Source organism: Ochotona princeps, chromosome 24 (genome assembly GCF_030435755.1).
Source record: "Ochotona princeps isolate mOchPri1 chromosome 24, mOchPri1.hap1, whole genome shotgun sequence".
Lineage (NCBI taxonomy): Eukaryota > Metazoa > Chordata > Mammalia > Lagomorpha > Ochotonidae > Ochotona > Ochotona princeps.
In genome coordinates, this window is record NC_080855.1 from 24,907,445 (window position 1) to 24,920,517 (window position 13,073).

The 13,073-nt window shown below is 53.2% G+C and overlaps 1 protein-coding gene across 1 annotated transcript in view; it reads left to right on the forward strand.

Moving 5' to 3' along the window:
• The first annotated feature begins 515 nt into the window (after positions 1-515).
• The window catches only part of ITGAL (integrin subunit alpha L), a 32,381-nt gene continuing 19,823 nt past the window's right edge, over positions 516-13,073 (forward strand). The window contains exons 1-11 of the mRNA XM_058680500.1: positions 516-745; positions 1,732-1,834; positions 2,871-2,965; positions 3,059-3,126; positions 5,006-5,123; positions 5,561-5,691; positions 7,707-7,852; positions 10,007-10,139; positions 10,266-10,416; positions 12,585-12,658; positions 12,736-12,868. Of these exons, the coding sequence (XP_058536483.1) occupies positions 685-745; positions 1,732-1,834; positions 2,871-2,965; positions 3,059-3,126; positions 5,006-5,123; positions 5,561-5,691; positions 7,707-7,852; positions 10,007-10,139; positions 10,266-10,416; positions 12,585-12,658; positions 12,736-12,868 (1,213 nt within the window). The 5' untranslated portion in view covers positions 516-684. The remainder of the gene's footprint in view (positions 746-1,731; positions 1,835-2,870; positions 2,966-3,058; positions 3,127-5,005; positions 5,124-5,560; positions 5,692-7,706; positions 7,853-10,006; positions 10,140-10,265; positions 10,417-12,584; positions 12,659-12,735; positions 12,869-13,073) is intronic.

The following is a 13,073-nucleotide window of genomic DNA, read 5'->3' on the forward strand; positions in this document are numbered from 1 at the left end:
TTCTGGATCCCTTTTCAGAGATATGTGAGGCAAATGTTTTCTTCCATTCTTGGATCTTGTTTGTTATCATTGTTTGGAACCCAAATGGAGGAGCTGATGTGGCTCAACAGTCTAATCCTCTTCCTATAGTGCCAACATCTCATATGGGGGCTGGTTTGAACCCACTTCCCATTAAGCTCTCCTGCTAATGGTCTGGAAAAACAGCAGAGGATGGCCCAAAGTCTTGGATCCCTGCATCCATGGCGGGAGACCTGGAAGAAGCTCCTGGTTCCTGGCTTTGGATCGGCCTAGTACTGCATGTTGCAGCCAGTTGGGGAGGCCTGGTCTTCAGCTGGTGTGTTGGTGACAGACAACAAGGATGGCCGGTGGCTTTGAGCTGAGGCAGCAGCAGGCACCATGCTGTCAGCTCTGGGATGATGTGAAAATACAAGGCGGCACAGGAAGTGTCTTTAAGCTGCTCACACTTCCTCTCTGAGCCCATGCGGTTTCACAACCCCTTCTGGCACCCCCCTGCCGCCCCGCCGGCACCCAGTGTCACTGGGTCTGGTGTCTCTGTGAGAAACTCCCATTGCCCTGAGGCCCCAGGGCATTATCATTTCCCTCTTTCATTCCCACTAGGCTATACCAAGTCCCAAGGGCCCTTAGACTGCCCGTGGGCCCACGACTCCCTGCAGCCGCTGGAGGATGAAGCAATCCCACACCATCTTCCTAACGAGGCTCGTGCTGTCCGGGCTGCTTCTCTGGGGTAGGTAAGAGGGCAGGGCAGGGGACATGCCCTGGTGACAGGGGAGACTACTGAAGCTACCCTGAACCTGGGACCAGCTGTGGACAGAGAGGGAGCAAGGAAGGGAAGAGAAAGACAAAGAAGGCCAGAGCCCACTGCATAGGCAGTTGGTGGAGATGGGGAAGCCTGGGGCAGGTGGTAGAGGCTGCTGGAGCTGGGCGGAGAATGCAGGCTCTGGTCTGTAGCAGCTTTGACCACGAGGCTCCCTGGCTGCGCTTCTGCTCTCACTTCTTCGCCTCAACAAGTGCATTGGCCAGCAGCCCTATCATCCCAGGATGCTGTGACCCAACCCCCGGGCCTGGGAGGAACTTGGGACGCAGGAGTAGTTTAGGGTGGGCCATGCTGCACAGGCTCCTGGGAGTGGGGGAGTGGAGAGGTTGTGATTCCGGCGGGGGAGGTGGGGGAGACTGGACCCCTTGACCCCGCTGGTCCCTGGCCCGATGCAGAGCAGGGGGAGTTTCCGGGGAGGGCCGGTAGCCTGACAGGAGCCAGGGGAGCTAACCCGCAGGGTCTGTGGGAGGAAACCTGAGGCTGCCCACTTGGGTTCCCCGGGGGGCGCCGTGGTCCTGACAAGGGGAGGAATGTGTGCAGGGGGAGCGCCCCTCTGTCCCTGGGACGCCCCCCTGCTAGTCTCTGCCTGGGCCCTGGGTTACACCTGTGCCCCCCTCATCCCCCCGGGCGCCTTGGGCTCTCTGCTCCCACTGCATCCTGCCTTTTGCCAAAGAGGTCAAACCGAAAGTTGTGTCCTCAGGCCACGGAGGAAACTGGCCTTGGCTCTGCGGGCTAGTGGGGGACAGGGAGTCCTGGCTTTTATGTTCCCCAAGGTCAAAGCCCTGCGAGGGGGGGAGGTTGGCATCCGCGGGCCACTGTGGGGGCTGACAGCAACAGCGGGAGCTGAGGGGATCCCTGGGGGTGCTGGAAGCCTGACGCCCCCTCGCCTCCCACAGTGCCGGCCACTGGCTACAACCTGGAGGTACGCCGTGCCCGGAGCTTCTCCTTCCCGCCGGCAGGGAGGCACTTTGGCTACCGCGTGCTGCAGGTCGGAGACAGGTGAGCTGCAACCCTGTTCCCACCAGGCCCTCCTGGGGAGGGGGGGCAGGCTGCCTATGGGACAGCTCAGGAAAGGCCCAGCCGCCTGGGAAGTGGTGGGGCGAGGGCCCCGCCTAAGTGCGATCCCGAACTGTCATACCCCCCCCCCCAAAGTGTCTGCATCCCGTCCTGTGCCCCTTCTTACATATAAGTTCATTATTCTTACTTAAAACAAAAACTGGTTTACCTATTTTTTTTTTTTTTTTTTGAAAAGCAGAGGGTTAGAGTTAGGGTTGTGGGGTAGGTTAGTAAAGCCACCACCTGTAGCACTGGCATCCCCAATGGGCCCCAGTTCGAGTCCATCTGCTGAGCTTCCAGTCCAGCACCCTGAATATGCACGTGGGAAGGCAGCAGAGGATGGCTCAAGGGCTTCGGCTCCCACACTCAGATGGGTGATCGGGAGGAAGCTTCTGGCTTCTGACTTTGGGCGGGTACAGCTGCCGCCGTTGCAGATTTTTTTGAGTCAACCAGCAGATGGAAGACTTTGTGTGTGTGTGTGTGTGTGTGTGTGTCTGTGTCTGTGTAACTTTGCCTTTCAAATAAGTAAGGGAAAAGAAAAACAGGGACAGAGATATGTTGAAAAACTGATGAATTGGTTCACTCCTCAAATTCCCACAACAGCCAGGGCTGGGCGGGGCTGAAGCCAGGAGCCTGGAATTACAGGTTTCCAGGTGGGTGGCAGGGACCCAGTCCCCGAGCCATCCCCTGCTGCCTCCCAGGGTGCGCCTGAGCAGGGAGCCGGGCTGGTGCTGGATTCATGGCCGTGGGCATTCCCGGGGGCCATCATAGCACTGGCACCAGGAACCTCCTCCCCCACCTCCAATGTTCTGAAGGCAGATTTGGGAACTGGGAGTCCCTGTCCCCCCATCCTCCTGAAGGACAGCAGTTGAGGGCCCTGAGACACCTAGCCAGGGTGGAGTTGGGGTCAGTTCGTGGACACCCCTGTGTAAGGCAAGAGTGGGTACACAAAGACTTCAGTGGACAGATTTCTCGCTAGGGTTGTCGTGGGCGCTCCGGGCGAGGGGAACAGCACAGGAAACCTCTACGAGTGCCAGCCGGCCACTGGACACTGCCTGCCAGTCAGCCTGGGTGGTGAGTAGCTGGCGAGGAGGCCGGGGCCGTGAGGTTTCGGGGGCTCAAGGGCAGCCTCCACAGCCCTGTCTGTGACCCTTCCTTTGCCCACAGGTTCCAATTACACCTCCAAGTACTTGGGGATGACTTTGGCGACAGACCCCACAGCTGGAAACCTGTTGGTAAGGATTGTGTCGGGGACTGGTGGTGCTGGCACCTGCGAATGCAGGAAAGATGGACGGAAAGGCCAAGGATCAAATGGAGTTGGAGTGTTTATTGAGAAACAGCTGCAAGCCAGAAAATTTAACTTTTTTTCTTTTTTAAGACTGATGTGTTTGTTTGAAAGGCAGATTTACAGAGAGAGAAAAGGAGAAAGAGAAAACTCTTCCATCCTCTGGTTCACTTATCAAATGGCCATAATGGCTGGAGCTGAGCTTGTCTGAAGCCAGGAGCCAGGAGCTTCTTCTGGGTGTGCTACGGGATGCAGGGTCCCGAAGCTCTTGGGCCATCCTCTACTGCTTTCCCAACCAATCAGCAGGGAGCTGGTTTGGAAGTGGAACAGCCAGGACTGTATGGGATGCCAGCACTGCAGGAGGCGGTTTTGCCTTCTGTACACCACAGTGCTGGTCTGGCTTATTACTGTTACTATTTTAAAGATGTTATTTGGGCCCAGCGCGGTAGCCTAATGACTAAAGTCCTTGCCTTTCATGCCCTGGGATCCCATCTGGGTGCTCGTTCATATCCCAGCTGCTCCACTTGCCTTTCAGCTCCCTGCTTGTGGTCTGGGAAAGCAGTGGAGGATGGTCCAAAGCTTTGGGACCCTGCACCTGCATGGGAGACCCTGAGGAAGCTCCTGGCTTCAGATTGGCTCAGCTCCAGCCATTGGTGGCCCTTGGGGAGTGAACCAATGGATGGAAGATCCTTCTCTTTGTGTCTCCTTCTCTCTGTAAATCTGACTTTCCAATTAAAAGAATCTTAAAAAAAAAAAAAAGATTTAGTTATTTATCTGAAAGACAGAGCTGGAGAGAGAGAGAGAGAGATCTTCCATCCACTTTATTCCCCAAACGGCTGCATCAGCCAGATCTGAACCAGGCTGAAACTGGAAGCCAGGAATTCCATCTTGGTCTCCCCACGTCAGTGGCAGGAACCCAAACCCTTGGACTAGCCTTCCCTGTCTTCCCAGGCACATCAGCAAGATGCTAGATTGAAAGCAGAGTCATCAGGACTTTACTAGGCCCTCTTCTGTGGGCTGTGGCATCACAAGCTTGACCACGCCTAGGTCGCAGCACCAGAGGGCAAGGCCCAGGTCAGATTCCCCCAGTGATTCCATTTATTTATTTATTTATTTATTTATTTATTTATTTATTTATTCCCACTGATCTCTTGTGTATCCCAGCCAGCATCCTCTGACATAGTGGGGGAGAGATAGAAGAGCAAATGAGTGGAACTCTGACCCAGGGTTGAACTAGAGCTTCTTTACTTAGCTACCCTTGCGGGTCAGGCTTGGCACTGTGTTCTGATGGGGGAGGGGAGTGCAATCTAATAGCCTTGACTGGCAAGACGTGACAACTAGAAATGCCCCAGAGGTGCTGCATCACAGGGAAGCCTCCTCTGTGATAAACATTGGAGACTTGGGGTCTGATTGGTTCATTTGTGTGTGGCAGTGGGTACTGTTGTATCCAATGACTGATTTGGGCCTTAAGACAGAAACACTTTGTCCTAGACCCACACCATCTATTTCTCCGATGGCTTTTGAGTAAAGTTATTTCCCTGTCTTTAGCAAAAGCAGGTGCCACCTCTGGAAATGGAGCACAGGCCCAACCATAAATGAAAGGAGTGCCAAGTCCATATCCCATAGGCAGTACACATCCTTGACCTTGAGTGTTGTAGAATGGATGCAGGGGTGGATGGCAGGGCCTGGGTGGGGACAGAATTGCCTTGCTTTGCACATTGGGCAGTGGAGACAAGGGACATGGTCTGAGAAGGTTCTAATTCTTGGTGACGGTGCCCAGGGGACAGCAGCAAGAGGAACCTCTGACCCTTTTGCTTTGGCTTCTTCAGGTCTGTGACCCTGGACTGTCTCGGACGTGTGACCAGAACACCTATCTGAGCGGGCTGTGCTACCTCTTCGACCAGGATCTGGGGAGTCCTGTCCTGCAAGGGCGCCCAGGCTATCAGGGTAAGGAACTGCCAACTGGCTGTTTCTGTCTAATCTTGGCAGCCACGACCGGAGATGGGCAGACAAGGTAGGGCTTCTGGCTGCCACTTCACTCCTGCAATTCCCACAGCAGCAGCAGCACTGGGCTAGGTGGAGGGCTGATGCTGGGAGCCAGGAGATCAAGTCCTGTTTCCCACATGGAGGTACTAGGGACCCAATGACAGGAGCAACCCCCTGCTGCCTCCCAGGAAGCTGGAGCTGGGAGCTGGAACTGGGAGCAGAGGGGGGAACCGAACCTGAGCATTCCACAGTGGGACATGTGTGTTTTAAACACTAGGCCAAATGCCTACCCAGATGGTTCTGAGTTTTAACAGTTAAAATACCACCGAACAGCTGCCTTTCATGGGTGCGGCAGCAGCTGGCTGGTCTCACCAGACACCTTCTGCGTGCCTCTGCAGAGTGCATAAAGGGCAACGTGGACCTCGTCTTTCTGTTTGATGGCTCACTCAGTTTACAGCAAAATGAATTCCAGAAGATTCTGGACTTCATGAAGGATGTGATGAGGAAACTCGGCAACTCTTCCTACCAGGTGAGTACACGAGTTGAGAGTGTCTGTTGTGGGCCACAGGTCTTTGCTTAACCTGACTGGAGCCAGAAAAAGAACTTGTACGAGGAGGTCTCTCTGGGTCCCAGGGTGTGGTTGTAAATGGACCCCTGAAAGGAGCAAGCTCCAGGAAGTAGACGGCTCCTAGCATTCTCCTTGGTTTTCATTTCAGTTTCTGTTTCTGCTTTGGCTTACCACGTTGCCTTACCCTCTTTATGAGCTGGATCCATGGGCTAGCCAAGCTCACCGGGCCTTGGGGATAGCTCCCAAATTCATATGGAGATTTCCTGAATATTTATTTTTCTCTTGATGTTTGTTTTACGTTTATTTGAGAACCAGGGACAAGAAATCTCCTGGTTCACTCCCCAAATGGCCACTGTGGCTGTGGCTTGGCCAGGCAAAAGCCAGGAGCCAAGAACTCTGATCTGTGTCTCCCATGTAGATTGCAGGGTCCCAAGTACTTGAACCTTTTTTGCCATCCTTTCCTGGGTACATTAGCAGTTATCTGGGTGAGAAGTGGAGTGGCGGAGACTTAAACCAACACTCACGTGAGATGCCAGCATTACAGGTGGAGGCTAAACCCAATATATCACAATGTTGGCCTGTTTGTTTTGCTTAACCTTCTGCTGGGTCAAGCCTTCTATCTGCAGATTGCAAATTCTCAGAGAAGAGCTTCTGAGTGGCCTGGCCTTAGGTGGCTGTTCCTGGCCCATACACCTGTGCCAGGTTAACTAGGGTCAGTTGACCCTAATATGGCTACTGTGAGCCAGCCCACCCCCCGACAAGGCAGGAGGAAGCTCAGAAGACAGCACTGCTTCAGAAGACAGAGGTTTATTTCACTGAATTTCTGTGTTTATTTCATATTACCTCCTTGCAGAGGAGTGACTGGCTGCATGGATGTGGAGTGAGTCACCTAGGTCCTGCATGACAAGGAAAGGGTCAGGTGTGGGACCAATGCTGAAGATGCCAGTGAAGGCACCCACACCCACAGGGACTCCCTGGGTCTGTTTCCTGGTTCCTGCACCTGCACCCAGCTTCCTGCCAATGCAGATCGTAGGGAAACCATGGTGATGGCCCAGATGCTTGGCTTCCTGCTCCCATGTGTTGGATCCAGCTCCCACCCTCAGCCCCGGCTCCCACCCTCAGCCCCTACCAGGACCATCCTGAGCATGCGGGAGTGAACCGGAAGATGGGAACTCTGTCTCTGTCGCTTTGCCTTTTAAAGAAGTAAAGTTTTAAAAGGAAGAAGGGGAGGGACTGGCACCATGGCATAGCAAGCTAAACCTCTGCCTGAAGCACCATTATCCCATATAGACACTGGTTTGTGTCCCAGCTGCTCCACTTCCCATCCAGCTCCCTGCTAATGGACTGAGAAAGTAGCAAAAGAAGACCCAAGTCCCTGAGCCCATGCACCAACATGGGAGACCCAGAAGAAGCTCCTGGTTCTTGGCTTCAGTTCGCCACAGCTCTGGATATTGTGGTCAATTGAGGAATAAACCAGCGGATGGAATATCTCTCTTTGTGTCTCTTCTTCTCTCTGTAAATCTAGCTTTCTAGTACAAATAAGTACATCTTTCTCTCTTTTTTAAAGATTTCTTTGTTTTTATTGGAAAATAAGATTTACAGAGAGAAGGAGAAACAACAAAGAGAAAGATCTTCCTTCTGCTGGGTTACTCCCCAGGTCGCTGCAATGAGTGGGGCTGAGCCAATCCAAAGCCAGGAGCCAGGAGCCTCCCTCAGGTCTCCCATGCTGGTGCAGGGTTCCAAGGCTTTGCGCCATCCTCTACTGTTTTCTCTGGCCACAAGCAGTGAGCTGGAAGGGAAATGGAGCAGCCGGGATATGAACCGGTGGCACAGGCAAGGCGATGACTTTAGTCTCCAGGCTACCACACTGGACCAAAATAAATACATCTTAAAAAAAAAAAAAGGGTCGAGGGAGAGATTGGACTAGACAAATGGGAAGAGATCCACTGCCCATCTTTTCTCTCTTTGTTTTCTAGTTTGCTGCTGTTCAGTTTTCTTCAGACTATAAAACAGAATTTACTTTCCGGGATTACGTTCAAGTGAAGGACCCTGACATACTGCTAGCCAACGTAACACACATGCAGCTGCTAACCAACACCTTCGGGGCCATCAGCTATGTCGCGTGAGTTCCCGTGGTGTGTCCATCTACCTGTCCTGTGTGGGCTGGTATCCTCCAACTGCGTGGCGTGGGGACACAACAGGCCGGTAGAGCAAGGGGCGTGTTACCGTGTGGACACAGGGGAAGCCATGTTAATCCAGATGATCGCAGTTCCGAGCAGCAGAAATCTGCCCTGTGGTGACTCCATTCGAAGGAGAGATTCTGCAAAGGCTACGGGGAGATCTCACCGGGGTAGGGCTTACTGCCAAGTCACGAGGTGGGGGTGGAGAAGGTTCTAAAATCAAGACTTGGCAAGTAAATGTGAACCCCGACCGCTCAAGCTAGACTCACACCCTGACTGAGGATCAGCTTTGGAACTCAGCTTTGGAACAAAATGGCCAAAACTTCTCCTTGAGAATTTTCTCCTGAAACTGTTCATGATGCTTGAGTCCCACGTGAGAAACCTAATCTGCAATACAGAATTTAGGTTTGGTCCTGGGTGGACCGGCTAGATGCTGTCGAGAGGGTATAGTGTGTTCCAAAATGTCTCCTTTAAACGTTAGAGGAAGCTGGGGATGGAGAGGGTTTGTATTTCTCACCGCGTGACCCTCCTGGGCTCACCGTCCTACTGAGTGGTATGGTAGGAGGAAGCTTTTGCACCACTGTGCTTGGTCTTCCTGCGAGTCTTTACCTTGTGTCGCAAGCTGGCACCGACACGTGTGCACTGCAGCACGCCAGGGCCCTGCGTGTGTTCCCACCGCTTCCCCTGCCAGGCTCCTTTGGTGGCTCAAGTCCATGTTATACCATTCCTGTTGAAGGCCTAGCCGGGGGTGTGCTCAGGCTGCCTCTGCTCTGCAGAACAAAGAAAGAGATAATGGAATGCCAGCATCTCATGCAGTGACTTAATCCATTGTGCCCCCAGATCCACCCACTTCCCTGCGTTCTTAGAGAAAGCAGTCCCCACAGGCTGAGAGCGACACCCTAAAAGGTGTTCGTGCTAGGAGCAAAAATATACAGAAGCGAACGTCATAGATACTTGCTGGGCACCTGACTTCAGGCTTTTTCTGTATCAGGGGATAACAGTTGCTTTCCCCAAAGGGCTGGATGGTCAGTGTGAGTTCAGGCTTCCTTGGGCACATATCATTTATATTGCATATCCTTCTTTGATGCATTTCAGAATTACTGAAAAATAGAAAAAATATTCCTGACTGGTCTCTGGGAAGTAGTTGGCCACACTCTAGGTACTGAAAATGCAATAGTGAATGAGACATAGAAAAATCTCTGTGCACCGGGAGCCCCAGGCCAAAACCAGTAGCCAGAAACTCCATCCTGGTCTCCCACGTGGGTGGTAGGAACTCAAGGACCTGGGCCATCCTTCACTGCTTTCTCAGGCACATCAGCAGGCAGCTGGATCAGCAGAGTAGCTGGACCTCAGACTAAGCAGTCCTGATGTGGGTTACAGATGTCCCTACGTGGGGAAGCTTCACTTGATACACCACAACCCCCAGCCAAGAAAAGCTATGCTCGAACAGCATCTTGTCTGTGAGAATGGGAAGCCATGCCTGTGCTCAGGGGTGGCTTTCCAGGCAGGGAGGAATAGAAAAGACCCAAGAGCTTGGAGAGAGAGCAGCGTGAGGGGAGAAAGGACTTCCATGATCAGTGGACCTTGGGGGTCTTCGTGAGGAGCCTCTGGCTTCTGAGCACAGGAATTAAAAAGAAAAACAAAACAAAACAAAGACTCTGGCTGCAGGGCTGGTATTGGACGATAGAGGGTGCCAAGGAGGCAGCAGAGGGGCCTGGGAGAGGGGCAGTGCCAGGGCTTGCACCACTGGGAGTGGAGGGTTGTGGCAGGGAGCTCCAGGAGCAGGAGCACAGCAGGTGCATGTCCACGTGCCCAGAAGCTTGAGGGACAGCAGGTACTCAGGGCCAAGGCCATAGATTCGAGGCTTTGCACAAAGCCAGCCGCTGTGCCCACAGAGCTGTGTACTGCTTGGGACCAAGATTGTGGCACAGCTAGTTAAGCAACTGCTTGTGATGCCAGCATCACTTCCAATCCAGCTCGCTACTAGTGTGGGAGACCCAGATTAATAATAACTATAAAAAGAATTAGGAAAGTGATGGGGAGACCTGCAGCCCTGGCTTTGGGAAGTCACACACATCTTCTCTTCCTGGACACAGGGAACATGTGTTTCAGCCAGAGCTGGGGGCCCGGCCAGATGCTACCAAAGTCCTCATCATCATTACCGATGGGGAGGCCACTGACGACGGCACCACTGATGTGGCCCAGGACATCATCCGCTACATCATCGGGGTACGGGCCCAGGCTCATTTTCCCCTCCTATTCTTGAACCCCTAGGATCTTTTCTCTCTGGGGTTGAGTCTTAAAAGAAATTCACTGAAAACTGGAATGAGGTTAACACTGTGCACTCCCTCACAGATCGGAAAGTTTTTCCAGACCAAGGAAAGCCAGGAAGCGCTCCACAAGTTCGCCTCCAAGCCCACAGAAGAGTTTGTGAAGATTCTGGACACATTTGAGAAGCTCCAGGATCTGTTCACGGAGCTGCAGAGGAAGATCTATGTCATCGAGGGTGAGTGGTCAGCCTGGCTTGGGGACCACGAGGCTGTACTCAGATGCCCACTCTGGGAGCAGGGCCCTCACCTCACAGCACCTAGCTTTGGGTCCTGCCTCTGATTCCAGACCCCAGCTTCCTGTTAAGGTGGATTTGGGGGAGAGGGCACACAAGCGGTGATGGTGCCTGGGATCCAACCACCCTTATGGGAGACCTGGATTGAGTTCCTGGCTCCCAGTTACAGCCGTTTGGGATTTTAACTGGTTCATGGAAGTATACACCTCCTCCTCTCACCCTCCAGCCAAACACTCACCTAGGACATCATCATCATCATAAGCACTGGGTCAGGCTTATGGTACAGTGGGCTAAACTGCCACTTGGGATACCCACCTACTATATTGGAGTTCTAGTTTGAATCCCCTCTGTTCTGCTTCTAATCCAGCTTCCTGCTAAGGTGCCTGGGAAACAGGGCTTGATGACTCAAAGTGGTTGAGTTTCTGCCACCCTCTTGGGAGACCAAGGTGAAGTTTCTGGCTCCTGGCTTTGGTCTAGCCCAGTCTTGACAGTTGCATGCATCGGGGGAGTGAATCAGAGGATGGAACGTGTGTGTGTGTGACTCAGCCTTCCAAATACATAAAACCTTAATAATAAAAAGGGTTGGTGTTGAGGCCCAGAAGGTTAAGCTACCACTTCTACAGTGGCCTTCCTTTATCAAAGTGTTCTTGGAGTCCCAGCTGCTCCACTTCCAGTCCAGCTCCCTGCTAATGTTGCTTGGGAAAGCAGTGGAGGATGACTCAAGTAGTTGGTTTTCTGTCACCATGTGAGAGACCCGGATGGAGCTCTGGCCTCCTGGCTCTGGCCTGACCCAGTGCCAGCCACTGCAACCATTTAGAGAACGAACCAGTGGATAGGAGAGCTCCACCTGTGTGTGTGCGCGCGGACATGTGCACAAATGTTTCCGTCTATCATTCAGCCTTTTAAAGAAAAAACAGCAACATCAGTGAGCACTAGCTGAACATTTGTCACTGCTAGGAGCCCTCCTTAGAAGCACCAAATGGTGAGCTCAGCCCAGCTTCTGGTATGTTTCCCTTGAAATCCCATCTCTTCCCTTGGAGCTCGCCCGTGTCTCATCTGAGCCCACAAGGCGTGTCTTCTTCCTTTCTGCTCCGAGGCACATCTCAAGCTGGACCAGCTGGCCAGGGCTGAGTGTGCAGAGCCCATGGGCACTCCGCCTCGCCCTAGGATGAGAGAAGGCTCTGTTGCAATCAGCAGATGGAGGGCTGAATGGGAAGAGGGAGATTTTCGCTGTGCCAGGAGCCAGCTTGGTGTATGGTTCAATGAAAGGAGCCATGAGGATTGGTCGTGCAGCCCGGGAGCTGGTGCAGGGAACCCACCATGCTTCTCACTGCGTAACTTCAACCAGACCACTGCCCTTTCTGAGGGCTCATTCTTGCTGACTTTTTTGCAAGAGTGACAGAGAAAGAGAGATCTTGTATCCACTGGGTCATTCCTCCAGATGGCCACAGTAGCTCAAGGTAAAGCCAGGAGCTTGGAATACCATCCTGGTCTCCCGCATGGGTGGCAAAAGCTCAAGCACTCGGCTGTCATTGTCTGCTTCCTTCCACAGTGCTTTAACAGGGAGCTGGATCATAAGCAGAGCAGACCAGTGGCTGCCAGTGGCTTAACGCACTGCACCAGAATGCCTGCCCATTTTGTTGGTTCAGGCTTGCAACAGCTGTGCAATAGGTGTTGTGAATAGGACACTCAGGAATGTTGTGGAAGCAGAGTTCATATTCAAGTTGGTTAAAGATGGTAAACAAGGAAACAAACACAATCATTACAGATTTAAGCAAGATGAACAATGGGAAGTCAAGACAGCACCAGAGAGGGAGGGAGAAAGAAACAGAATTTCCATCTGCTGGTCACTTCCTGAATGCCCGCAGCAGCCAGGGCTGGGCCAGGAGGAAGCCAGGAACTTCATCCAGGTGTGTGACAGAACCCGTGCACCTTGGCTACCGTCTGCAGCCTCCCAGGCACATCAGCAGGAAGCTGGATGGGCAGCGGAGTTGCCGGGACTGGACCAGCAATCTGTTCAGGGACCCTGACTGCTGTGTCACAACACCTCCCCCAGCACGCTTTGAGCGCTTCCTGTGTCTCAGCCTGCTCTCCTGTCCCTTGTCCCTCAGGCACAAGCAGGCAGGACCTGACTTCCTTCAACATGGAGCTGTCCTCCAGTGGCATCAGCGCCGACCTCAGCAGGGTACGAGGAGGGGCTGGTGAGCACCCGGCTGGCCCCGCCCCCAGGGTCCTGACTGCCCCATCTCCTTCCCCGGACAGGGTCACGCCGTGGTGGGGGCCGTGGGAGCCAAGGACTGGACCGGGGGCTTTCTCGACCTCAAGGCCGACTTTCAGGATGCCACATTTGTTGGCAACGAACCGCTGACATCAGACGCAAGATCGGGGTACCTGGGTGAGATTTCTGGGTTCTGCTGGCTTCTGGAAGGAGAAAGAGAAAAGCTCAGTTTGGCTTTAGAAATAGCAGTGATGACGAGTAAGCAATGGACACAAGCAAAGCTAGTGTGTCAATATAGTTCTACTTGGGTATTAATCCTGCTGTGCCTATTCTGCATTTTCTGATGTTTGGATGTTGCGAGGTCTTGCTGATGCTGGAGGGC